The 27,114-nt window shown below is 44.2% G+C and overlaps 3 protein-coding genes and 1 non-coding gene across 13 annotated transcripts; 3 read left to right on the top strand and 1 right to left on the bottom strand.

Annotated features, from left to right (window-relative positions):
- Window positions 1-1,045: 1,045 nt before the first annotated feature.
- LOC111847769 (zinc finger BED domain-containing protein 4) lies at window positions 1,046-4,993 on the bottom strand. 2 transcript variants are annotated; one of them, XM_023819246.2, is made up of 2 exons: window positions 4,238-4,993; window positions 1,046-3,604 (listed from the first exon to the last, which is right to left on the bottom strand). In XM_023819246.2, the coding sequence occupies exons 1-2, from the start codon at window positions 4,385-4,387 to the stop codon at window positions 1,829-1,831; spliced, it is 1,926 nt and encodes a 641-aa protein (XP_023675014.2). In that variant the 5' UTR covers window positions 4,388-4,993; the 3' UTR covers window positions 1,046-1,828. The 2 variants fall into 2 exon arrangements, with proteins under 2 accessions (XP_023675014.2, XP_023675015.2); XM_023819247.2 differs by having other exon boundaries at window positions 4,272-4,403.
- A 1,584-nt stretch (window positions 4,994-6,577) lies between these two features.
- Window positions 6,578-6,649, top strand: trnah-gug (transfer RNA histidin (anticodon GUG)). Its single transcript has one exon. It is a non-coding gene; the product is annotated as a tRNA-His (tRNA).
- Window positions 6,650-7,750: 1,101 nt separating this feature from the next.
- On the top strand, window positions 7,751-18,309 carry tbc1d25 (TBC1 domain family, member 25). Of its 4 annotated transcripts, none has more exons than XM_023819281.2 (7): window positions 7,752-7,986; window positions 9,350-9,459; window positions 11,020-11,174; window positions 11,271-11,395; window positions 11,474-11,662; window positions 11,766-12,044; window positions 13,879-18,309. In XM_023819281.2, exons 1-7 carry the CDS (start codon window positions 7,942-7,944, stop codon window positions 15,622-15,624), a joined length of 2,649 nt encoding a protein of 882 aa, XP_023675049.2. In that variant the 5' UTR covers window positions 7,752-7,941; the 3' UTR covers window positions 15,625-18,309. The 4 variants fall into 4 exon arrangements, with proteins under 4 accessions (XP_023675048.2, XP_023675049.2, XP_023675051.2 ...); XM_023819283.2 differs by having other exon boundaries at window positions 7,753-7,986; window positions 11,769-12,044; XM_072713167.1 differs by lacking the exon at window positions 7,752-7,986 and adding an exon at window positions 8,809-8,849.
- An 86-nt stretch (window positions 18,310-18,395) lies between these two features.
- Window positions 18,396-25,959, top strand: LOC111847783 (receptor-type tyrosine-protein phosphatase eta-like). 6 transcript variants are annotated; one of them, XM_023819288.2, is made up of 12 exons: window positions 18,399-19,787; window positions 20,013-21,391; window positions 22,005-22,076; window positions 22,515-22,642; window positions 23,250-23,340; window positions 23,464-23,534; window positions 23,618-23,752; window positions 24,020-24,139; window positions 24,364-24,524; window positions 24,609-24,744; window positions 24,959-25,029; window positions 25,502-25,959. In XM_023819288.2, exons 4-12 carry the CDS (start codon window positions 22,553-22,555, stop codon window positions 25,680-25,682), a joined length of 1,056 nt encoding a protein of 351 aa, XP_023675056.1. In that variant the 5' UTR covers window positions 18,399-19,787; window positions 20,013-21,391; window positions 22,005-22,076; window positions 22,515-22,552; the 3' UTR covers window positions 25,683-25,959. The 6 variants fall into 6 exon arrangements, with proteins under 6 accessions (XP_023675063.1, XP_023675058.1, XP_023675056.1 ...); XM_023819293.2 differs by lacking the exon at window positions 20,013-21,391 and having other exon boundaries at window positions 19,523-19,541; window positions 19,714-19,787; XM_023819295.2 differs by lacking the exon at window positions 20,013-21,391 and having other exon boundaries at window positions 18,396-19,787; window positions 25,505-25,959.
- The last annotated feature ends 1,155 nt before the right edge of the window (window positions 25,960-27,114 follow it).

Genomic DNA, 27,114 nt, shown 5'->3' with positions numbered 1-27,114 from the left:
AAGATGGCCAGTCATGGAATCTAACCAGTGGGATAACAGCACATGTGACAGGCATGCTGGGTCCGTCAGGCCTCCTGCTGCCGGTCCTTGGTGCCGGGATGTTTGTCACCAGTCTGTTTGTACTAATCCCTTTGAAATTTAAAAGCCCACTCAGACACACAGGATGGCCTTTTTCTCCCCCAATATTTACCAGTCGCTTTGAGTCTTATGAAAAAAAAAGACTCTCCAATTAATGTAGTAAGACACCTCATCCTCCATTATTAATAAAACCTTTCCCTGTAGCAGCACATTCCCCTTCCTGCAGATTAGCTGAGTCGCTTCTCTTTGTGCCGGCCGGGGGGGGGGGTACCTTTACTATGAGACGGAAGGCCTGACAACCCAAACTGATGCCGTAAAACTACTAAGCTTTGTAACGTCTTAAGGTTCAATTATACAAAATTTTCATTTAGTTATAGGATAACTATTTTAAGATAAAAAAAAAAAAAACATTAAAAATAGTATCGACTTTTTAAAAGTATCTGACATTTCTAAAGCAATGACCGTGTCTCAGTTGGGAGCGTGTCCATCACCATAGAACCTGTCCTGTGTTCAAATATCATCTTACATCTTTGTAAGAGCAAAACAAAGTAACTCAGAAGTTACATCCTTTAGTTGTGATTTGATGGGCTTTGTCAGTGACACTGCACTGCGCCTCAAAGATTCTGCTTGATTTTACACCCTTATTTTGATCATTTGTGGGGAGGGAAGGGATGAGAAAGATGCTTTAATGTCCTTAAAATACATTTTAAAAAACACAGCCAGGTTGCCTACTGAAATTGTTTTGGATGCCAGTGACTGTCATCAGGTCATTCATTTAGGAGTAATGGGGGGCTGTAGCAGGTAACTGAGGAAGGAATTGCACAGCGAGGCTTCACACACTGTTGCAATCAGCCATGAATGACTGTATTCTGTCTGGGCAAGACCCCAGACAGTACATTACTGTCACCCATTGTTATTAATCTACACACAAAACGGACGGAATATTAAGGTGATAGAGACATTTAGCAAGGTTCCAATGTTTACTCAGCTCTAGTACTTTATGATAAAAGAGGAAAATGCAGGGGAAATTCAACAGCAAAGCACTTAATCACTGATGTCAAACAAACAGTCTTTTCAATTTTTTTCCATTAAATAAAAACTTAAAAATGTGCAATTTATGACAAAACATAGCCTAAAATTCAATATGCAACTCAAAGGATTTCTTTAAGTCTAACGTAAAGTATTTCAAGGTGAAAAATGGCCATTCGTCTTCTCAACATAACTGTGTACATGCTTTGAACCTAATGTTTAGTAGAGGTAGAGCAAGAAGTCCCAGTGGAAGTAGCTAAAAGCAATTATCTGTTAATATGCAATATTCCAAAGCCTCAGAGATCATTTACCTGTTTAAATTAATGCTTGTTTTTACAGAGGCATCCATAAAACTCAAGCGCTTCCAGAATCAGATTCTTAATACTGTGAAACGGAATATAAACCGGGACCTACATTTGCAGTTAGAATAATAGAAAATCTAATTCAGCTACCAAAACCTTATTTTTCGTCTACAACGCATGAGTATATAAATATATATGAATTAACAGAAAAAGGCATTTAGTATTCTTTGGGATATTTTAACTTTTTGACAGCCATTCCAGTCAAGAGGTGACAAAGAGTGTGAAGTAGCGTTGAGTCATAGTGTTTCTGCCAGTGCTTTGAAGATTAACTAGGAACAATGATACAGTACAAATGCTGACGCTTCCTCACATCCAACACAGCCCTAGCACTGGTCACCCGGAAGCCTTCCAGCCCTGATCTAAGTCCAAAGTAACCGGTAATTGGCCTTTAAATATATAAGAGTCTCCAGGTTTTTTGGCAAGAGCCTGCACCTCTCAGGCCTGAGGATCTTCCCTAGATTCTTGAAAATGTTCTCAACTGGGGTGGTGGTGGCTGGTACTGTGAACACCTTCTTAGCCACCTGGGATAGCTGGGGAAAGTCAGTAGCCTTTCGCTTCCAGTAGTGCAGCGAGTCCTCTTCGGTGGGCTCCTCAAGGAGATACGTCGCCAACTCCTGCTCAATGCTCTTGGCCTGGGAGGCGGGACGCTGCTTGATGAAGGAGAAGAGCTTGCTGCGCTTGGATGGCGGTGGTGTGGGCTCTTGGCTGGGCTCCTGGGGACTCCTCACCTGGATGTGCTTGGCCACTTCCTTCAGCAGCACCTGCCTGTGCCTCTCAGTGTCGCTGCTCCAGGTCAGCTTGAACTGGGGGTCCAGGGCAGTGGCTGTCACATACAGAGGGTCCTCCAGGATGCCCGACAGTCTGCGGTCCAGAGACTGGGCTAGGCCCACCAGAATGCCGGTGCATTGACGAGTCGCCGTCTCGGAGAGGTGCTTGCGTAGGCCCAGCACACATGGTACTGCTAGGCTAATAGACACATGCTTGTCTCCTTGCACCATATCCGTGGCCTCTTCAAACGGTTCAAGGACCTCCACCAGCTCCCTCAACACCGCCTTCTCAAAGCTAGTGAGTGTGAGGTCATGCCGATCGACCACGTCCTCTAGAAACTCGGCCGACTCCAGCAAGCGTCGTACCGTCTTCAGCTGGCAATTCCAGCCCCTCTCTCTGTTGAGAGCATCCCTAATGACTGGGTCATCTGTCCCATAAGCCTGGCCAAGTTTCTCAGGTGCCACGGTGGCCGTCACATAGTTGTAGAGGCATGCTGCTTTGGTGAGGGCTATGGAGAGCTGAGGGGAGGTACGCAGGCCTTCACGCACACAGAGTCCTAAGGAACGGGCAAAACAGTCAATGCGATGAGCGCCGAAACACAGGTCCAGAGAGCTATCCACCACGCCTGCCCTTCCGGCCTCGCTAGCTTCTCCAACCATGACATCCTCATCGCTGCTCTCTTCCTCTTCCTCATCTTGCTCACCACCATGCAAACAAAAGCCAGGCAGGCGGAACATAGCGCGGCTCTCAGAGGGGGAGGCATCGGCCACGACCCGGAAGACTTTCCCCATGATGCCATGGGCATGGGAGATCTCATCACACTCCGACAGAACCTGCTGGGCCGTATGGTTCCCGACAAGGGGTATGCATGCGAGAAGGGCGGACTGGATCTGCCAATCGGCAGTGATGAAGTGGCAGGTCACTCCCAGGTAGCCGCCCAGGCTGCTGGCCACGCCCCCCTTCCACAGGTCCAGTGTGATGCTACACGATTCAGCTGCAATCAGAGATTGCTTAGTGGCCAACTGGACCTGATAGGAATATCCTGGGAGGAGCTGCTTCTGGATGTAGAGGCAAGTTTCTGGGGTGTACCTGGGCTCCAGCAACTGCAGCAGCTCCCTAAAGCCCTCGTTCTCAACGATCTGCACCGCCTGCAGATCCCGGATGATCATTTTGGCAATGGCCTCTGTGATAAGCAACTGACGGGGGTCGTTTCGGTCAAACTTAGCCACAACGCCACCAACGTGACATGACCTAGCGGCTTCAGAGCGGCCCCCTCCATGCAGCTGCTGGACCGTCCCTGAAGCACAGGCCTCCCTCTTCACATCCTTCTTCTTCACAAACTCATCATACATGGCCTGATGCTTGCGCTACAGCATGAGAAAAGAATAGGTGAAAATATATCAATTGATAGTAGATTTAAGAATATAATAATATTTCCAAACACATTTGTTACAGATCTACATGAAACTTCCTTACTTGTGGTCATAGACGGTAAGACACATGCTGCACAGACACATAACAATTACGATTGCCATCAAAGAATAGATTAAAATTACAAAAAGGCTACAAGCAGACACTGTCCTTTTAAAGGGGGAGATATTTCCAAACTGATTAGAAACTGTCTTACGCTCAGTATTACACCGGTAACTTGAGTAAAGCTCATTTGCTAATGGAATACATTTGTACAGTTTCAGCTATTTAAATTCTGTATCTTAATTGCATCACAACGCAACGATAACAATCTTTTCCATAACATAATGTTAAAGCATTCTGAAGCGCAGTGTCAATCCTTGTCGGAATACATGCACAAAATGTTGAACGTTGCGTCTGTCTAGCTAAGTAGTTAGCATGTCAGCAGCAGATTCGCAGATCTCTATGCCAAGAAAGATGCAAAAAATGACATGTGTCAAGCGGCACTCTAGGCGAGGATCCCTTGCAGCTGCAGTAATGTATCTATGTGAATCATACAATATTGCACCGCCAGCCTCCCTGGCCCTTACCTTCAGATGCGTAACGAAGTTGGACGTTACTGACCGTTTCGCCTGAATCCTGGTTCCACAAGCCTTGCAATTCGATTCAATCTTTCCATTTTCCCCCTCAAAGACAATGTTAAAGTAATCCAGAATAGATACTCTCGAATTTGAAGCCATTGACAGAGTTTTCAACCTGTACTCGGAAGTAAAAAGAACTTTCTGTCGACTAAAAAATGATGCGACCCCAGATTCCTTTCTTTATCGTCCCCTATGGACATTAAATAGATATGGCTGGCTAACTAGCTAGCTAACAAGCAAGCAAGGCAATTAATGTTGCATGGATGTGATTTCACGCGACAAGAAGAGCGAAAGAAAGCATGAATCATTGCTTAAAAATAAATCTTCTTTTTGCATAATAACGCATTCATATACAGCTTCATATGCTAACAGTGGCCGGCTAAGTAGCTATCTGAAAGGTACCACAAAAGACAAATACCCTATTTTTAATCCAGCCTTTCCACATCTGTAGCTAATCGCGCACAGCAGTTATTGCGAACATTGTAGACGCTGTCAAAGGCATTGAAGCCACTGAATTCAGTCTTCTCTCCTAAAGAGATATATAGCTCCCAGTGTCGGCGAAGCTGGCAAATCGGCAGCGATAGGATTACTCTTTTCCCATAATCAGAGATCGCCTGCTATTGTCGAGATAGAGCACTCCCCCTTGTTTCCAAGTTCAGATGTGCAAGGGACGGTAGGTATGCGCTCTAAGATAATATTTCTTTCACACCAGGATGTAAGGACCGCTGAAGTTAATCTACGAGTTGTCTACGAGTACGAGGAAAACCACGGTTATTTGTATACTGTGAATATTTAAAATAATTTGTATATATAAATCTACACACCTCCACACACGCAAACAACACGCACGCACATGTTTGTATTCATATCTTTATGGGGACCGTCCATTCGTTTCTAGGGGAAGAACCCAGATCCGCACAATGACGACCTCAACCCCTACCCAGCCCTAACCTTAACCATTAAGTAACCAAACAAAATACAAGACTTTTGGGGTTTTTAGTTTTGTTATAGCATATGGTTCCCACAATGAAATATGCACATGACCCCCCCCCCCCTCCCACCCAAACACACACACACACACACTCATACATTCTGATCAATTGGAGCAGTAATTTTTTACTTCCGTGATGCTTGGTGTCATATTTGATTGCTCATTATTAGTTATAGTATATTTTTATAATAATATGCTTACATTTTGTTTTTCACTTTATTACATGAAGTGCTCCTATACGATGATTATACTTTCCCCAGTTCCTAAAGGATGCGCCTCTTTTTTCAGAAGACATATTTTTCTTTAAAGGGTCTCATGGTGTACACTCTGCTCTCAAATTGCATTTTCTATGGCACCCCGCAATGCACAGACACAAAAATTAAATTAAGAGTGATCTAACTGGCGACATATCACCACAACCCTTATTTGATAAGCGGTTATTGAAATCAGATGGATGGTGATAGACCATCGTTGGACCATCCACTCAAAAGGTGAAAGCGGCTTGTTCTTTTGTGTAATCGTATTTTTTCTATGTACATCTTCTAAGTACAGTAGTTCTTAATTGCTGCATAGGAAATTCAAGCAAAAGCGTGATTTTAGCATCACGCATGTTTTATATTGCATTTTTAAGTCATCCACCCACTGTCCGTCCCGTTCATCCATCCAATTTATAACAAGGAAAACCGGGTGCCGGGAGAAGACCCGCGTGAAACAGGTACTTAGAAGTAATCCATAACTATTTATTTACAATACTGTTTTCACTTGGAAACTGCTTTATGAAAACATTCCCAAGTAACTTGAACAGTTCAAATGCGTTTACCATAGAATAAGAAAGTTTATAAAACTGTATAGGGATAAAAATTGTGTATGCAATCTAATTATCTATAGATGGATGGATCGACGGGTTACAAATATTTTGACCTGAAGCATATATTTAGCTTTTGAACAAAATTTACGAGTAGCCTTCGTTATCTCTGTTGGACTGCACTGTGGCAGCGTAGGCTTCACCTTACTCTGTATATAATTTATTACCGATTATCTACGTTTCAGAAACGGATACCTGGCAACGTTATGACATCATCACTGTTCTGTCAAATTCGCATTACATCAAGGATTGTGAAGTTTTAAGGAAAATAGACTGTTCGTTTATCGTATTTCAGTATTTATTTGCTTTGCATGTATAGTACCGCATTATACACTAATGCTTATCAAAATAAAATTTTCTCGCTTGCAAATATAACGCAAGCAACACTGATATACACTTTTTGCTAGTGGGGGCGTCGTGTCCCTGGTAGCTCGCCGTGATCGTATAGTGGTTAGTACTCTGCGTTGTGGCCGCAGCAACCCCGGTTCGAATCCGGGTCACGGCAGGATGCTCATCCTTCCACGGCAAAGGGGATTGTTTTTTTTATTAACTTTGCATGTGTAAGATACAGTGATCATTAGAAATTACTTTTTCTTCTGGTTTCCAAGAATGTCCGTTGTGTACTGACATTTATCGACACGTTTTCGCAGAGTAGCGACAACAATTAATCGTTCCTTTTAATCATTCTTATTCGTAAATTATTCTGAAGAATACGAATCTTTGTGCCTGTAACTTGTAAAATATATGACACGACTGTGAAATTACATATTAAGTTATATACACGCAGCACGTTGAATGTTTTTAGGCACCAACAAAATACGGTTGGTGAAAAAGGATCATTTTGACAGAACACACGCGCTTATCTTTCAAGTACATAGTGAACATAACAAGAATCCTGGACATTTTATTTCACATAATATTTTTTGACAGGGATGGAAATGAAAAGCTCTTCAGAATGGCTGTGTGGTGTCCGTGCCTACTGATGAGATACTGTATATAACAGATACAAATGTCTACTGCTGTATCACGAATCAAAGATTTTCCTACGCTATGTATTTAGGGAAATGGTCAGTCATTTTAAATTTGTGGTAAATTAAAGAGAATTAATAGCTTTTGGATACCTGCATGTATGAGGTAATGCTAACTCGCCGTGATAGTCTAGTGGTCAGTACTCAGAGCTGAGTATCTGTGGTAAATCACTCTATGTTTTCAAGTAGGCTTTACATGACAATTCCTCTCTGCTATGATGTTTATGTTGGATATATAAATTATAAACTTATGAACGCATGCCCTGAATCCATAAACAAATTCACAAAATACAACAAAGCTATCTGTACCATTCATTTTTGTAAACTAAATCCTCCAGTTTTCAGTACTTCCTTAATACTAGTGATTTAAGTGTAAGGAAGACGTCGGTTCTTGATGTTATACTCTAAAGTGTGCCAGTTTAAAGAATATTCATTTATTTTTTCTTAGACGTATCGACAGTTTAGTTAAAATGAAATTCATATAATTGGTTATGTGATGGATGCAAATAACGAGAGACGGGGACTAGTGGACAGACGTTGAATTTATTGTATAGTTGAACGCCTCCAAAGCATTACCGCTGCAGCCTCGGTGATGTAATGCGCATGACGTCACATCCGGGAGCGCAATGGTGAATGGGGCGGCAGGCGGAGACAAACAGCTGTGGACGAAAATGTAATAAAGCCTATCGTCTGTTATATCTGTAAATGTGGGTTTTTGTGAAAACGGTTAGGGATTAACGCAGCTAAGCATCTGAGCAGACGCCGCATCATGGCAGCTGAAGAAGAGAGGGGGGTGGTTCGTGTCCGAGTCAAGGTGAGAATAATGTTCATTTGTCTAGCTACTCATATCTTTGTAGGAGCTGTGCATTTCACAAAACTAAGCAAATATTTGTCTTTGGGTAGAGGCTGTATACGCAGTAACGCAGTTAGGTTTTTCTAATGTCATTTTCTGGTTTTCATTTACCTGTGGTGATGTCACCCCATGTGTCAACCAGCCAGCCTGCCATCTCGCTTGTTGTGCACATAACAATAAACAATACTGCATACAAAGTGTGTACTCACTATGTACCCACCGTTTTCATTATATAAGTAGCATCCTGTTATTACAGTGCAAGTTTGAATATCGTTAAAGCTCTTCGATTTGTCTTTCATTAAATAGACGGCAAACAAACGTTGGCAACATGTATGGAAACGTATTGTTTATGCTACTATATTGACGCTAGACAGAAAGAAAATATCGACACCACTGTTTTACTATTAGTATAATTAATTGTTGGCAAGTATAATCTTGTTGCACTGTTAAAAAAACATGATTATTATATAATGTTTGGGTATATGGATAATTTTGTGTTCGGTTTCTGCATTTTTAAATTAATGCAGTTGTCCTGCTAACGCTTAGTCGTTGCACAAAAAATGAAAACGCACTATTGGAAATCACAAACAGAATCGGTAAATGTTATAATGTAAGTATCGCCGGTGATGTAAAGAACCCCGCTGTACCTGCCAGCTGTAAAAACGGAAACACATGACGTCATTTCCCTTCTGGCTTTCACCGCTGGCCTCATCGTTCACCTGATAGTAATAAAATATCGACAGTTTTCCAAGTGTTAAGTGTTTGTTACTCAGTATCAGTAACGACAGCAAAAGCTAAATATGTCCTTAAGACCTGTCTGTGTTGTATGTATAATAATACATTTTAATGTTTTAGGACCAGTGGTAATCTTTTTCACCTTTATTGAGTAGTTGGTCTGTTTTGTTGCATGCAGACACACGCAGACACACGTTTTGCTGTAGTTTTAAAATATACATTTCATTGTTTATTGAGGTCATTGATTCTACACCCAGATTTTAACCTGGATTTTACATGGATTCCTATGTACATAGTTGCTTACATTCTCAGTACTTCCATAACCTCATATTACTCTCTACGATTACCTCTGTAGGTGCATGTTTGTACAGTTCCTACTAAACAATTGCCTATATTCTTTCTCACTAAGTTCACATTCTGTTTACTTATTTACCTATTTCTAATTGTCATCTAATTTGCACCAACGTGTGTATCTGGTTTTGTGTAACACCACCTTCAGGGGAGGAATTCATATATACTCCTGGCACTGTTTTAGATAATTCTGAGAGGTTCTTGACTGTTTTCTTACCACTTTGGTTCTGTCTGGCAGAAGTGTGAGGGGATGCTGCCTGTGGAGTTTCGCTCCTTTGCTGTTGACCCCCAGATCACTTCTCTGGAAGTGCTGCAGCACATCCTTATCCGGGCCTTTGAGCTGAATGGGTGAGTAGAGGGCATATCGACGCAGGGGGACTGAGATTATCTTAAGCACTGTATTGGCCTTGGAGATTGACAGACTGTAATAACTTACTTGATAATGGTTATGTTTAGCCTGCAAATGATTTCTGTTAACAGTCTGGTATAAAGGTGCATGCTGGGATAGAGCTGAATATCATGCACTTTCACCAGATCAGTTTTCAGCCAAAGACAGGAAGGACTGCGTGTTATTTCAGTGAGGTTGATTGTCATATGCTGTATGCTTTTCACGTGCTGCAATTCAGGCAGTGTGATGATATTGAACAGCATTTTAAATATTTTAAACTCATTTTCTTACTGGTCTTGTGTTTTTTTTTTTTTTACCCCTGTATGATTAAACGTGTGTTATAAATCTGCTCTCTGGGTATCTATCCACTGGGGGGGTTTGTCTGACCCTGAAGTGATCTGTATGGTTCTGGTCCAGTTCCCCTGCCCCAGTCTATGCACGTTTGTGCCAGCTGGGCTGGTGATTAGATTTCACTCGCTTTGTGTTGGAATTCTGTCACTCCAGATTTCTTTTTTTACCTTGAGAGATTTTTGTGGAGGTGTATTTAGAGGTTTACAGAGATAAAGGCAATAAACATGTTACTTTTATTGATTATAAGCATTTTAATGAACCAAAATGATTCATTTTGAGTTCAATAACACTTCTTGAGCTCAATAACATCTTTGTATATTGCACTGAAAAGTTATTTTGAATGCAAATGAGTTCAGCTCAGCTTTACACATGCATCATCATGTTCTACACGTTTCCCATCTTTTCCTTAGTATTCAATCTGAACATCTGTTAGATTCCTGAAATATTTATCAAGACATTAGAGATTTTTGTATAGTGGTTTATAATTAGAGTATTCTAGTAAATCATTTTTTACGCTACATATTGCAGTTGAACAACAGCGACATCTGCTGTTTTAGAAATGACACTGCCTATCCTGACATAATCCTATGGGCTCCTTTTATTCTCTGACACCACGTGTTGCTTTGTGAGCAAAACTATTTTTTTTTTGGTAATTATCAGTCCTTTTTTATTTTATTTTATGAGACCATGGTGTGCACAGGAAATGGTTTTTCCTCCAGTGACCAGTTATTTCTAGTTCCAGTTCAGTCAAACATGCAATTGTATTGCATGTTTAGTTTCACAGTTGAATTTGGTGAGCTCACAAAACCATTTGTTATGAATTCAATTCACAAATTGGTCATGGAAACAAACATCTGGCTGAAATATGAAGTGCTTTGAAATACAGTAATTGAAAATGGTTAAAAAATGGGGAAAATTGCAAACTGCGTTCAATTCCTTTGGAAATATTTGGATGTGGCATTAAAATTTGCATTAAAATTTTACATTTTAATAAATGTTTTAATGTTAATACATTTTACATTTTAAACTGAACAAAAATGCAATACATTCTTAGGCCACTGATGGAGAAAGTTTGCTGTAAGGAAGGACAGACCTTCCAGTTTCAAACTGATCATATCAATAAATGGTACTAGCTGATAAATCCTGTCCATCTTCTGCTCTGCCTTTAGGAAGCGTAACTTTGGAATTAGTTATCTATCGCGGGACCGTGGCGGTGTGGAGGTGTACCTGTCATTACTGTCAGACTGGGACCTGGATGCCGCATTTGTCAGTGCAGCAAAGCCCTACTTGCAGTTGAAGATGGACATCAAGCCATCTGAAGATAGTAAGAGCCCGTTAATGACCATACCATGAGCGTTACATATGAGTATTATTGTGGCTTTCGATGCCATGCGACGTAATCTTTTTTTCTGTTTACTAGGCCCCCTGCTGGAAGACTGGGACATAATTAGTCCGAAGGACGTGATTGGCTCCGATTTGTTGCCTGCAGAGAGGAGGTCTCTTGCTGCTGCCGCTCTCCCCTTCACCCAGTCACTGCTGTCGCAGGTGAGCTGCTTCTTCCCAGCCCCTGTGTGTCATGCCAGCCACTTGCTGAGGTTAACAAGGCCGCGTTGGTTTCCTCAGGTTGGCCGCACGCTGTCACGCGTGCAGCAGGCCCTAAGCTGGACCTACGGGGAGGAGGTGAAGCCCTTCAAGACTCCTTTGAGCGATGCAGAGTTCCACAGCTACCTCAACGGACAGGGCCAGCTGTCCCGGCCAGAGGAGCTCAGGCTGCGCATCTACCATGGCGGGGTGGAGCCCTCACTTCGCAAGGTCAGTGCGGCGCCCAGCCAGCGACGCAGCGTGACGGGGGCACCGTGACGGGGGCACCGTGACGCTCAGCAGCCTCACCACTGACCCTCTCATATGCCCTAAGCAGGTAGTGTGGCGGTACCTCCTCAATGTTTACCCCGACGGCTTGACGGGCCAGGAGAGGATGGACTACATGAAGAGGAAGACGAGGGAGTATGACCGGCTGAAGGGGGAGTGGCCGGCACGGGTGAACCCAGAGGACCTGGAGTTCATCAGGGGCAACGTGCTGAAGGACGTTCTGCGGACGGACCGCGCCCATCCCTACTACGCCGGCTCGGAGGACAGCCCGCACCTGGTGGCCCTCACAGACCTGCTCACCACCTACGCCATCACACACCCACAGGTACACCTGTGTATTGACCTATCATCCCGAAAGCCCAGCACCAATTGTTGGGAGTGCAACGGCAGAGGTTGGCTGATTAGGCAGATCGGCCTGCTATGTGTGGTGAAAAGCATGGGGTGTTTCTCAATGTGTACTTGACTGTCCTTGTATTCTCTCGTACCTGTTTTATGTCAGCTTCCATTGCCAAAGACCAGTTCCAATACTAAGAATGGAAAAATCCAGTAAAAATCTCCAGATGATATATGCTCCTGGTCTTAGAGGAATGTCTTATGAGGAGAGGTTAGCGGAACTGAATCTGTTTAGCCTTGAGCAAAGGAGACTAATGGGGGATATGATTCAGGTCTATAAGATTCTAACGGGTCTGGATGCTGTTCAGCCAAATGGCTATTTCAATATTAGTCTAAATACTAGAACTCGTGGCCATAAGTGGAAATTAGCGGGAGAACATTTTAAAACAAATTTGAGGAAGCACTTCTTTACACAGCGTGTAGTTAGAGTATGGAATAGTCTTCCTGCTAGTGTAGTGGAAGCTAAAACCATGGGTTCCTTTAAATCAGAGCTAGATAAGATTTTAACAACTCTGAGCTATTAGTTAAGTTCTCTCCAAACGAGCTTGATGGGCCGAATGGCCTCCTCTCGTTTGTAAATTTCTTATGTTCTTATGTTCTTATGTGCCCCTTTGCAAATATCAAGGATGCATCAGTCGCATCCTCCCCATGCAAGATCAATCCCATGATTCTTGCGCCCCAAGTTTGTTCCTGGAAGTTATCAAAACTGCTTTTGCCAAGATCACAAGTATGATCTTTCCATTTTTGGTATTGAGAAACACCCACTGTGTTTTTGAGGTGACTGGCACTATTGATCGCTCTACTTTGGTTGCGATCTTGGCTTGCCAGGACTGTAAGTTTGAATGTATTATGCAAGTATGTCATTATTTGCGAAAATCTACAATGAGCTTTACTTTAATACATACACTTGCATCAGTTTTTAGTTGGTAGTAGTTTCATTAATGGCAGTTAATAGTAATAGTTAGTAATTCGGCTGTTCATTAATTATTCCAAGTGTTTGTGGTGCTCGCATTTATTTTACCCAGATAACACATGGAGATTGCATGATTAACCTAGGAAAGCATGCTGCAGGATTCAAACAGCTTCCGTCTGAATGTTAATCGGCTGAAAGTGTCTTCTAGTCTGATGTCATTGTTTGCTGTGTTCAGAGAGGGGAAAAGTAGAACCATTAGCTGCTGCTTTGGCAGTAAATCGCATTGCCAAGATGACAGTCTGGTATTTTTATTGCATGTTTTTTTATGCAGTTATGCCAGAAACACAATTCAATGCCATGTCATTTGTATATATGAGATGTCTTGTATAATGCTGAAGAACAATAATCATATAAATAGCTGAATTATGTCTGAGCCATCTAGCGATGGAGATCTCTGTCCGGATTAATAGCGATTACTTGCCATCCTGGTCATTTCTGTGCAGTGACACACGTCCCCACTTTCTTATCTTGAAGGCATCATGTAAATAGCTGCCAATGTAGAGCAAACAATGCATGCTAATATATTACAGAGTTCGTGGGCAACGGAGGAATGAAGAAGTAATACAAGGTCAAAGGTACAGAAAAGTACTCAGTCGTTGATTTGACTTGGGTTTGCGTCAGGACTCTTTGATCTGTTTGCTTGGTGCCTTTACCTGAACAAGCAAAAAGATATTTGTTTGCCGAGTACCTTCAGTGTGAACAGTGTAAACATTCTGCCTTTTCTGCCTTTTAGTCCTTCAAAACCTTTTAACATTCCAGTGTTCCTCCGCTGACTTGCTTTCCCTGTTCTTAGGTGTCCTACTGCCAGGGCATGAGTGACATCGCCTCCCCAATCTTGGCAGTCATGGACAACGAGGCTCACGCCTTCATCTGTTTCTGCGGAATCATGAAGCGCCTGGAGGGGAACTTCCAGCCGGACGGCCGCCTCATGTCCATCAAGTTCCAGCACCTGAAGCTGCTGCTGCAGTATTCGGACCCCGAGTTCTATGCCTACTTGGTGTCCCGAGGCGCCGACGACCTGTTCTTCTGCTACCGCTGGCTCCTGCTGGAGCTGAAGCGTGAGTTTGCGTTCGAGGATGCCCTGAGGATGCTGGAGATCACCTGGAGCTCCCTGCCCCCCGATCCTCCCGAGACGGAGGTAGAGCTGGTGGGGCCACCTCTGGAGACGGATGCCTTCCACGCCGACGGGGGCGGCGGAGCTCCAGAGCAGGAGGGGGACGGAGGTGAGCAGGCGGGGGAGCAGAAGGAGCAGCAGCGCAGACGCCACATGCTGAGGCCCTCGCGGGACGAGGCGGATGGCGACGGGCGGCTGGGCTCTGGCGACGACGAGGGCGGCCCCAGGAGGGAGGCGGAAGGGGAAAACGGACCGGCTGAGGTGGCCGGGGAAACTGAGAGCAGAGTGGTGCCTCCTTTCGAGAAGCAGCTTAGCTTCGGTGAGTTTAAGTACTACAGCGCCCGGCACGAGGACAGCTTCGAGCTGGATGATGACGTGCCGCCGCACGGGCCGTGGCAGGACTCTCACTCGCCCTCAGCTCCCGCCTCTCGGCAGCCCACAGAGGAGAGCGAGGACGACTCCGCGGAGAGGGAGCCTCTTATCAGGTGCGACGATAAACTCTCGTCCTCCGAGACCGAAGGGAGAAGCTCCCCGAATGGCCAAACCGCCTCCCCAGTCTCCCCAATCTCTCCAGTTTCCCCATGTTTGCCAAACTGGAGGGACAGTCCTTCCCCCTCCCCAGCCACTTCCCCCTCGGTGTCCGGCTGTAGGCTGGCATCGCCAGCGGTGCCCACCTCGAAACACGCCCCCTCCTCTTTATCGAGTGGTGCCACGTTGTCCCCGGAACGGTCTGCTGGACGCTGCACTGCTTCGTTACCAACGTCAAACGCGGCGGCCGGAGCCTCGCCCCTGACCCCCTCGGGGAGGCCCTCCCCGTCACTCTTGTGTACCCCGAACCGGTCACTGCTGTCCTCCCCCATCCTGTCGTTCGGCAGGGCTCCCTCCCCGCCCAGCTCCACAGCCAACCAGCCCTTCTCTAATGGCATGATTCCCTCTACGTGCACAAAAGTGGCCGCCACGCCTCCAAGCGCCCCCCCGGCCACCCGGCCCGAGGACGCCCCCACCAAGCCGGCCTCGCTGCCCCCGCCGCAGGAGTTCGGCAAGGGGAACCCCTTCATGCTCTTCATGTGCCTGTCCATCCTGCTGGAGCACCGAGATCACATAGTGAAGAATGGCCTGGACTACAACGAGCTGGCCATGCACTTCGACCGGCTGGTGCGTCGCCACCACCTGGGCCGCATCCTGCAGCGCGCCAAGGCCCTCTTCGCCGACTACCTGCAGAGCGAAGTGTGGGACTCTGAGGAGGGCGACGAGGTCAATTCGGACTCGCCCACCGTAGGGTCTGCTGCCGGCCACGTGCCCACTGGCAGGTCGCGCTCGCCCGCCCTGCAGTCCCGGGCGACCTCGCCCAACTCCACGTATAACCTCTCTGCCACCATTGCTTCACCGTCTTCCCCCATCCATCAGTCTTTCTCATCTTCCTGACCCCCCCCCCCCCCCACCTTCCCGTTTATGTCCGTACACACAGTCACACCTACTGCAGCCTGGCCTTTTAATGCCCCCTTTTGGATCTGCCAGTCGTCACACCAGCCCACCTACAATCCTGTGTAGGGAGTGAAAATATAATGATTTTAATTGGTTGGTTTCTCATCTTTAGCCTAGCCAGTGAATTTGATTAGTATCCTCATACTCTTCCTAAGACAAAACAGCTGAAACCTGTGAGGATGCCTTCCATCTTTTCTCTAAGCTGGCTAGGCTGTTTAAAAATCCCAGGATCCTTTCCCCCTTCCTCAGAATAAAGTCTTTGGAATGTCTCTGTGGATGGATTTTCAGGCGGTGGTGTTAATGATGCGTTACGTTTGTGGCTTGACCAAAGGTCCCTGTTTTCTGGGATATTTAGATTGTTTGCACCTCCTCTTCCCTCTTTTCAACATCGATCTTTATCACCCAAGGCTCCCTGTTGCTCCGTAGTTACACCAGATAAGCCTGGACAGGCAAGGATCCATTTTTAAAATGGCTAATGTAGCGAACTCAAAAACAGATGTTCCCTTCTTAAGCAATATGTGCAATATTTGAAAGGCCAGTTGTTCGTGGATTTATGAGTATATCTGATGGTGAACTCGCACATCGAAGCACTCTTCAACACTCACCTGGCATGGGTATTTTATTTTATTTATTTTTTATTTTTTGCATGGCATTCGTGTAGAAACTTTTCTTGCTCCAATTAAGACAATCGTCAATCCCGGTGATCAAAGAGGATTGTCTTAAGCACTTTGGCTTTAAGTAAAGACATCTGAAATGTTCACAGAAGTTATTTATCTGGTATAATAAACTTTTGGATTGGTTTTTACAAATGTACAGTGTTATTTCCAGAGATAAATATGGTTTGTTCTATACAGTTTCTCTGGGAACTCAAAGTAATTTGTTTAAAAATTAAATAAATACTGAATATTGGAACATTTAGTGCAGTATGGTTTGTTTGAACTTCTCTGTAGAGTTTGATACCTAACAACAACATTCTTTAAGTACAGAATGTGTGTAAGTTTTTTTTTTTTTTTTTTTTTTTTTTTAAGTAAATGTTTTCTTTTTAATGATCCTGGGGGTTGTTATGCTTCGTTAGTGGTCAGATTTGACAAAATGACCTTAGGAAACAAACTAAACAAACAGCTGCTCATTTTACTACATGGGCTGTTTCCTGTGAGGGACATAGACCCTTTTTAAAAACATACTGTAAGTCCTACAAATGCCTCCTTGTCCTGTGCATAGTTTTCAAATTCAGACATATTTTAAACATTGACCTGCTGTAAAGGAAAACAGGTCTATGTAAAAGTAAAGATGTATGTATTATACATAGTAATATGCACTTATGTATATGGACTGAAATGTCTTTAAATCATGAAATTGTTAAATATATTTTTATATTGCTGACGTTTCACAGGACTATGAAATGGGTGATGTGTAACTATATATCTTTCTGGTTAAAGGCATGTACAAATTAAATTTGTCAAATTTGACCACTTATCGAGATGAAGAAGCTTCCAGATCCAGATGTGATTTGAGAGCTAAAGACCCAGTGTGGAATTTTGTATCTATATGAGGATGGAAAAAACCTAAAGAAAACAAAAGAATCCAGATGTAACGAACCGCAGCTTTTCACGCACGCCTTTTCACGTATGTCAGAAGGGATTTCATGGAGATCCAAAGGTGCTTGTTTTAATTGATTTGCGGCATTTCATCGCTCGCTGTGCCACGAGCATGTCCAGCCGTTACGTTCTCAGTGCGTGTAACTGGCCTCTTACCAATTCCTCCTGAGGGTGCTGTTGATCCCCATGGCCCTGCGGCCTCCATCTTAGGCACAGCCTTCTTCATATTCGCGTTGCCATTGGCCAGCGTCAGTCAGCTTTCTGAAGACCGAGCCTCACCCTCCTTAGCTGACGGCACGTTTTCTTCACACTTCTTCAAATGTGCTGTCCAGTGTTTTGTCTGCATATTTGTATTTTTTTAAGCCTTGGAGGGTTTCGCTGTGTAATCCCTTATACGCCTTTAGCATAAGGATACGAGGTCTGCTATCTAGTTTTTTTTTCCTTCAGTGTTTTAGCTTACCTTTGCTTTCTCTGTATCACACTTCCTAGTAACTGCGTGAATGAGGACCTGCTCTCTGCCCTGGGTTTTATTTTTCCTTCCTTCCTTACTGAGAGGGAACCAGAGTTCAGAGCCGCTCTGCCTTGCCCTGTCTGTGCTGTTTCTGTCTCGTCTCTTTCTGTATATAAGTCAGGCTGAAGTGAGAATTATGATGCAATTCTAAAGTATCTTTCTGGGTCGGTATCATTTTGTTGCATAACTAGGGTTGAACTGAAATTCTTCACATTTCTTTGTCAGTACTATCGCTTTCTTTCACTTTGCATTTTCCATTCCAGGTGTTCAGTGAAGTTCACATCTGTAATTTCAACCAGGACCAAAAAGGAAATTCATGCTCGGTGACTGGAGGCTCCACAGGCCTTTGCGTAGGTGTAGATGTGCTATTTAAAACACGGATTATTTACTTTGGTTTCTTTTTCTATGATGGTGTTCCAGATTATCGACATTTACACAACGGTTGCTTTACCGAGTGCAAGCAATGAACATATTTGTACAATAAACACACTTAATGAAATAAACTCAATTTATTGACTTCCTTTGCTTGTTTAAATTAAAACTGCTTAACATAATTTTATTTTGGTGATTTGAAATTAATCCTGTTTTGGTGATTTGCAGGGTAAACATGATCAAACTTCATTTAAAGGAGTCTTTAAACAAGATTATATAACTGGTAACATAGAAAAGGCAAGTTAATTTAGTTTAGCAGCTGAACAGTTACCTAAGAGCATAATATGCTCCATTATACATTGTCAAAGTAAAATTATGGACAGGTTGTTGTACTTTTATCTTTCTATAATTGCTTGAGGGGTTATTTTTTATGCTTGGGTTGTTAAGGTAACTGACCAGCTGTAATATTACATCCCTATTAATATTTAGCAATTGAGTCAGTAGTTTTACACATATTTCAACCTACAGCTATTGAGTTGGTAATGTTACACGTTTAACACTTAGCTATTCTGCCAGTATTGTTACATCTCCATTAACATGTAGCATTTAGCTATTGTGTCAGTAATGTTGCACATCTTTTAACATTTACCTATTGACAATGAGCCAGTAATATTTCACATCCATTAACCTTTAGCTATTGAGTTAATATTGTTACACATCCATTAACATTTAACATTTGGGTAGCTTGTGCTAAAACCAAAGACGCCGTGTTTTTGAAGCTGATATCAAGGCAAAAGGCAGCAATTCTGAGGAGGATTCTTGAACTCTACTTAATACCCATTATGCTTTGTCCCATATAGGTGAAGAAACCCTTATATTTAGCAGCTAGTGGACACTTGCATGTGTTTTAAATGATCAGTGCCAGAACCCTGGATTTCAAATTCTAGAATGTTTAATCCACAAAAGAAAAGCACGCTAGGGGGCAGCAGATCTCCACACAGAACTACACATAGCTGATTTGGTATTTGCACTGTCAATTGAATATGCATTTTTTTTTACATCTATTAATAATATGAAAAACATAATTCTACATGCTTGACGTCTGATTTTTTTTCTTTAAAACTCCATCAATGAGGTCAAAATTATACAATGGACACTTTTACTTTTTATTTCAGTATTGCTGAGGTGGAAGGACATGGATCAAAGAGTAAATTAGAAAAAATAATAGCATTTTACGGTTCCAGCTGGAAACAGCTTGAAGTATGCATTTTACATGACTGCCTACCCCTCCCTCTTACCTGTCCTTCACCACTCCCCCTGTGCACACTGTCACAAGCTGCCCCTCCCTCTTCCCCCGAGCCGTTTCTTCATGAGAGGTATGAAGGGAGGTTAGCACGACATTCTTTGGCACAGCAACGCCTGTGACTTCATTCTCCGGACATGTATGGGCTTAACATGGAGTATTTCTGTTGTATTTCTCCAGTGGCTTTTGTTTAAAGACAAAACAGCTGAAACCTGTGAGGATGCCTTCGGTCTGTCTCATTTCAGGTAGTGAAACTGCTGGTTGAGTGCGTCTCTGCGCAGGTTCTCCGGCATTAGGAAGGGGAACGTAGACAAGCCAGGTATATTGCTAAAAGTCAAATTTGTTTTTAATCTTAATTAGTTTATACAACTAACTTGCTTGTACAGCTCATTAGCTTGTATGGATAATTGCTTTGTCAGTTAATTACTTAAATTATTAATTACTTTGACAATCTGTCTAAAGCTGCTGTTACTGTATGTATGAATGCCACATGAATATGTAGCATTTCGTTATGATTATTCTTTGTGGTGTGTTATGTTGTCAGGATAAAATTTCAGTTTCAGGAGTCACTCTAACCTTGAAAATGCTTTCTGGGATCAGCAGAGCCAAAGCAGCATGTCTGTCAGGTGCTGTGATCATTCTTTTAAAGGAGATGAATGTTGCCATTGTCGCTGATCTATCAATGATCTATCCGCGATCTAACTGTGATCTCCTACCTTAAATGTTCACTGTTCCTCAAATTATTGTCTAATTATTGTCTAATTATAGGTCTAATTCAACAAATGAGTCACCATTTTTAATTTTAATAAAATTCGACATGTGAGTCATACATATCTTCCAGAGCTCAGAAATGTTTTTGTTTATTTTTTTTTATTTCCCTTTGAAACGTAGCACCTTTTCTACGCCACAGGTGGCAAGAAGTTTGGTGCAATGTGGCCTGCAAACCTGACCAGTGATATGCCTGGATTTCACCTTGCAAAACAAAGGAGAAATTCTCTGAAAAATTCCCCAAAACACCTTACACACTTCAGGCTACATTTTAGCACACTTCAGGTTTACCTTAGGCTATTTTTGTGAAAGTACATTATGAGTGTGAGAGTAGTGTGTAGTTTCAGTAATTGTTGTTATAAGTTCCGAGTGATGAAATTCCTACACCCTTTTCAATAACAAAACAATGTTGTTGTTTTTTTTTTTGAAAGCAGGTGAAGAATCCTTTTTTCCCAAGTAAATGAGAAAATGTTAACCTTTCCCCACCTGCCTTTTTGGGAGCTGAAAAAATAGCATTTATAAAAACTTGTACACTTTTGTGGCGCTTATCTCATGTCTCCTGAAGGGGATACTATAACCAAGCAGTACACATACATACGTATTTCATTATAAAAAGTTGACTTGTTACTGTAAGCCCATCGCTTTTTTAATAACCCAAACTAGTAAAAAATTTAATTTGTGAGATGAACTTTGCAGACTTGTGCAGGTTAAATTTCACCATGAAAGCATTCCAACGAACTATATCTGAGCCATGTAGCTGATAGTGGCTTAAATTTATTTCTCTTCCTACCCACAGTGAAGAAATCTCCAAGGGAACTTTCTGAGCTCTGGAAGATACGTGTAACTCACATGCCAAATTTCATCAAAATGAAAAATGGGTTATGAAAAAACACCTTTTGGAACTTCATTGAATTAAAATGGAATGACTCAAGAATTATTCAGAGATTATGTGCTTGGTGTCATGATCAAGTCCTTCTAAATCCTGCGAAACAGGTTAAAGGCAAGAAGAGAGATTAGTTAGAACGGCTTTTTGTCTGGGTCCTGAAGTTCAGTAGAAGTGGATCTGATGGACAGATAAGCTGGGACTAGCTGACGTGGAGAGAACATGGGATGGGAGCTGGCAAATCAGATTCCCAGTATAGCACCGTGAGGCTGGTAGGTAAGGTAAAGCTGAGAGTGCTCACCTGAGAAGCCCAAAATCAACGCTGAAACTAATCTCCTATGAACTATGGCAGCAAATGTATAGTACCAGTTCAAAGCTTGGACACAGCTACCCATAGAAAGGTTTATTTGTACTATTCTCTACATTTCACAATAGTTATATACATTAAACTATAAAATAACATATATGGAATTATACACTGACCAAAAGGGTGGGGGGACAATCCTGTGGGTTGGGACTCAGAAGGTTGCCGGTTCAAACCCCTGGGTTAGCAGAGTGATCCCCCCACTGGACCCTTGAACAAGCCCCCTAACCCCAATTGCTCCAGGGACTGGCCAGTTCCATAAGGCGGCCTCCTGGGATGTTTTTCCAGCTGTGCTGAAGGAGGTCCCATATATATACTGAGCTCTCATTGGCTGCTTTTCCATCACTCTCTGGCGAAACTTCTCCAAAACCATTTCTACTGCGTTTAGGTCAGGTGGCCAGGTCATGTGACGCGACTCTATCACTCTCCTTTGTAGGCAGCTTGGTGTGCCCAAACTTTTGACTAGTACTGTAAATGCTGATCTTCTGCCCCTGACTCTGCTTCTCATCATTTCTCTACAGTATATGACTCCTCCATACTTGTATCAGAGCCCTAGGAGCCTCATTAGGAACTCTGTACCCCAATATCATGAGGTGAGGACCAATCTGGCGGTTGTGTTGTGGGGACTGTGCAGGCAGAAGGGTAAGGTTTATTGGACTGAATTTCATAAAGTAGTATGTGAAATATTATTTATTGGCACAGTTGCATTTCTATATTGAAATCATTTCGCAATAATTTATTCAACTGCCTGGGTGTTTGAATTACATCTCTGTACTGTATGTGTAAAATGTGTCACGCAGAATCCTCCTGCATCCTAAAGACATGACATGCAGTTAGACTAATTGACATCTAACTGGGTATATACACTGCAGCCTTGTGCCCTATGCTGCCAGGGATGGGCTCCGGGGCCTCCTGCCACCTGACCCAGGAGAAGAAGATGGAAGGATGAGATCATTTACTCCTCAGAAAGTTTATGGCCCCATAATTTTGAGAGAAAATCCCTCCGTGTTGGTTCTGTTTCTGAATTACAGAGCTCTGACAGTGTGCTTGCTTTGGACGGGAAGGGGCAATGTCGCATGTACACCTTCTGCAGGACTTCCAACACCACTGTCAGCTGCTGGCCGCCAAGGACAATGCCGGCTACTGCTTGGAGTTTGAGGTACACAGCAGTACACAGGAGTTTGGGAGGCTCACAACACCCTTTGGTGCCATCAGACAAGCATCTCATATCGGGCTCCTTCATACACATCTTAATTACATCATCATTCTAATCTTTATCTTGAGTGTATATATACTTAGAAAAATCTGAATTTATAGACTGTTGAGTAGTGGAGACGGTTGTTAGTATTTTATGAGGTGGAAGGCATAAACATCATATTCTGTGACTTTCAGCAGTAGTTACACACGTTTCTGCTCTGTTACATAGTTTGTCTTTCGTGTCGATGACAAGAGAGCAGTATAATTGTCGCGCTCGTCCAACAAAAGATCAGACTGGCTGCCACCAAACATTTTGTAAAGAATATTCTGTATTACTTACAGACACATAGGATATATTGCTGCTCCCCAGCACTGTGCCTCTGCTTCTATGATACACAATCAGTTTTAAGGATTAGCTGGTTTGCCACATGTAAGAAGCCCTCCCATTAGAGTCGGGTATATTATGGGAGCTACACTCAGCACTGATGTTTCACATCATGTTTGTATACACATCCCTCTGTATTCTCCATTATCTCAATATGTACATATTTCTTTGTGCCTGTCTGTAGCGGCTGTCTGATGTGGGCAGTGAGTTCAGCACCAGGGTTGGATACCTGGCTGCCAATAGGGAGAAGAACCGATATCCTCACATCCTGCCCTGTGAGTGTCTGTCGTGAAACTCAGTATGAGAAAGTGTCACAGCACATGGCTAAGAGCAGGACAGCAGCCAGGCCGTTCTAGCTGCAGCTCTCACCCTCACCTCCGGATCGGCCTTCATTTCAGACGATCACTGTCGAGTGAAGCTGGCGCAGCAGAACTCGCACCTTGACTACATCAACGCCAGCTATGTGTCTGTAAGTCCACCGGACCGCTGTGACTCAGGCCCTCTGCCTTCTAGCGCCCCCTGCTGAGTGGGCCTCCATCTCTGCCAATGTAGGGGGGCACCTCCGAGCGAGACTTCATCTGCACTCAGGGCCCACTGCGCAGCACGCAAGCCGACTTCTGGCGCATGGTTTGGGAACAGAACGTGCCCGTGATCGTCATGGTGACTGACTGTCTGGAGAACGACAGGGTGAGCCAGGGCTTGTGTTTTTTTTTTTTTTGCGATGGTGGGGCTGCAAACTCAGGGAATGAGCTGCAGCACTGTAGCTGTGAAGATGCTATCAAGTTCTTTCCCTGGGCCACTAAAAATAGAAGCGAAAACCAGTAAAGAAAGAGTAATGATTATTCCCCCATGTTGGAGCCTCAATACAAACTGGGTTGTATGTATTATGTTCTTCACTGTGATTCCAGTGTTTTGGCCATCCCCTCCGACCTTACACTAAAGGCGTGTCCTCAGGTGCTGTGTGAGCAGTACTGGCCCCAGGACTGTGCCTCCCAGTACGGCAGGGTGAAGGTGACCCCGCTGTTCCAGCGCCACTGTAAAAACTTCACCAGCACCATCCTCCAATTATCCCAGGTGAGCAGGAACCCCAATCTGCTCTCCGACTGGCTGCCCATGTGACCAGCGGGAGAATTCCCCAGCATGTAAGCTGAGTGAGGCTGGCCAGCTTGCTGTCAAGCTGGTAAAAGTGCTCCAGCCCAAAGAACAATCTAACTTTGACAGAAAAAATACTTCCATCCCGCTTCTCTGACGCTTGGTCATCCGTGAGCCTGATTGTGCTGCTTGAATGTGTGTCTCAGGCAGGCTGCCCCACAGAGAGGAAGATCACCCACTACTACTACCGGGCCTGGCCAGACCGGGGAGTCCCCCAGGACCGGGCAGCCCTGTGTGCCTTCACGCTGCAGGTCCGGCAGCACCTCGACAGTGAACCGCACACTGGCCCGGCCGTGGTCCACTGCAGGTGCCTGATTACATGGTCTGTACCCTCTGTAGCGCCGTCTGCCCGGTGATGCTTAGCCTGACCTGTCCCTTGCTCCCACTGCAGCGCTGGTGTGGGCCGGTCCGGCACGTTCGTGGCTCTGCTCTGGTTACTCCAGCTGTGCTCCCGCAACATCTGGCCGGATGTGAGGGGGGTGGTGCACAACCTGCGGAGACACCGAATGATGATGGTGCAAAGCCTGGTGAGCACTGGGTGGGACGTCCAGCTCCTGCTGAGCTTCTAACAAACTGCATTCTCAGGTCACTGCTAAATGGAAAGTAGTCTGTGTCTTGTATTACAATTTTCCACATCTTCCCAGTTGCCTGCATTTGGGATGAGGATGTAGACAGATGCTGGTGTTGGATTGAGTGCCAGTCAGTTTGGTCATTAACAAATCCATTCCCAATATCCCTCAGGAACAGTACATATTTATCCATACCTGTCTCCTCCACTGGATGTCCGAGGACGTGACCAGGAATGGGACGAGGTGGGTAAGATTATGAAAACACACACACACACACACACGTAAGGTAAACATATCTTTATGGGGACCGCTCATTCATTTCTATGGGAAAAATGCTAACGCTAAACATAACCTTAAGTAACCAAGCAAAATAGAAGAGTTTTTGCATTTTTAGTTTGTTCAATGCAGTCACAGATTGTTATTAAATGGAATTTTCCCTTATGGGGACCAGGAAACATTGTGTCCCCATAAGGTAAGGTAAGGTATACCCACTCACACTCACTCACACTTTCACACACACTTTCACACACACACAGTACTATTCCATGTCAAAGAGTGTTTGCGTAATGGCCATTTGTAAGGAGTTCGCAAATGAACAACCAAGCCTAATATTTGGTTTTCAATGCACCTACTTTTGTCAATAATTTTAAAATAGTTCTGTGGGCAACCTGTACCAAAGGGCAGACATCTGACAGAGACATATTTCATCTCTAAGAAGGGGGCAGACCAGCCGCAGAACACATGAGGACAGGGAGACCCCACAACTGTGCCAGGGCAGGAGGCCGGATAGGCAGCGATCGGGGCCACGGGACAGAGGGACGGTCATCCACAGGCTGCTGCCCGCCCCCCTGCTGCGGAGGCTACAGCCGGGGATCTCGGCTCCATGGTGGCGGTAGAGCGGCTGCAGGTCCCACCTCGCTCTGCCGACATGGGGCTACAAAGCAGATGAACCGCCGGAAATCTGCCATCTAAAATCACATTCTTTCCCAAAGATAATGGGATCATTTTATAACCAGTTGGATATGAGAACCGCAGAATTCATGGAATATGAAAGACTACGACATTTCATGGTGGCCCAGATGCTGACAGCTAAGTTCGAGACCACAATAACACGCAAAACAATGCATTTATGTGACAAAGAAAACTGAAAATTAAAATTATTAATTTATAGCAGTCTTTGTGGGCTGGTCAGTCTGTGCCAGAGTGTAACCCTGAAACACTGCGACTATTGCACTGGTAAGAGCGGAGAACGTTTTGAGCCCTGGCTTTTCCTCACTGACACATACGGAAGGCAAATGGCGGCCATACAGATGGGCAGCAATCCGGCAAGTCGGGTTCAGCCAGTTGGTGCCGTCACCCAGCATACCACAGCGAAGTCCCCGGGCGTGTCACCCGCACAGAGGACGCCGGGAGAGTGCAGAGCCACCGCACCCGGCACTGGCCGGGCCTTTTGAAATGTGGCCGTCAGACTAGATCCTGAAGGTTTTCTTTATTACAATCACTTCGTCGTATAGTTCACAGGCCCTGAACACTAAACTCCAAATTAAACTTAAGTCAACCCCAAATCGCCTGAACAGAAGTACCACTCTGTCCATCCGCTGTAGCTGTAGGCCAGGGCTGGGAATGTAACCATGCTGAACAGGGGGGGGGGGGGGGGGGGGTGGATGCTCCCTTCAGCTAGAAAAACACTGTCAAATATTTCAAACTACTTTTCAAAACAAGTTAAATGTTACATTTAAATTTTAAACGATGGCCTTCATTAAAATATCAACAGCAAATGCAGATGTGCACTTTGACCTCACAGCAGAGGCCAACATTTTTTTTTTCTTAAAAAAAGAACTTCAGACTACATAGCTGTACAGGAGTGATGTTTGCATGGTTCCCATAGCTATCCCGAACTACTGCCTACTGGCTGTTACAAAACAATCCGGTGAATTCGCTGGTAAGCCTGGCACTATGCATCAGGGGAGAAGACACAGCTTCTCAAACTGCTTAGATGAGCACAAACATAAGCACTAGCTGAAAGTCTGGCTTTGATGTGAAACTAGCGAAACAGGCTAAAGCAAGTTACGGATAATACCATGGTCACACCTCAAAATAAAAAAAAAAAAACAAACGTGTTTCTCCTACCACCCAAAACGGCTGGATGGCATATGATTTTCCTCATTTCACATAAAAGCAGAAAGCTCAGAGCAGGACAGGGACCGCCGTGATAGAGCAGGACAGGGACCGCCGTGATAGAGCAGGACAGGGACCGCCGTGATAGCGCAGGACAGGGACCGCCGTGATAGCGCAGGACAGGGACCGCCGTGATAGCGCAGGACAGGG

Source organism: Paramormyrops kingsleyae, chromosome 6 (genome assembly GCF_048594095.1).
Source record: "Paramormyrops kingsleyae isolate MSU_618 chromosome 6, PKINGS_0.4, whole genome shotgun sequence".
NCBI classification, from domain to species: domain Eukaryota; kingdom Metazoa; phylum Chordata; class Actinopteri; order Osteoglossiformes; family Mormyridae; genus Paramormyrops; species Paramormyrops kingsleyae.
Note: the sequence above shows the minus strand (reverse complement) of the source record. Positions and strands in the feature narration are given on the sequence as shown.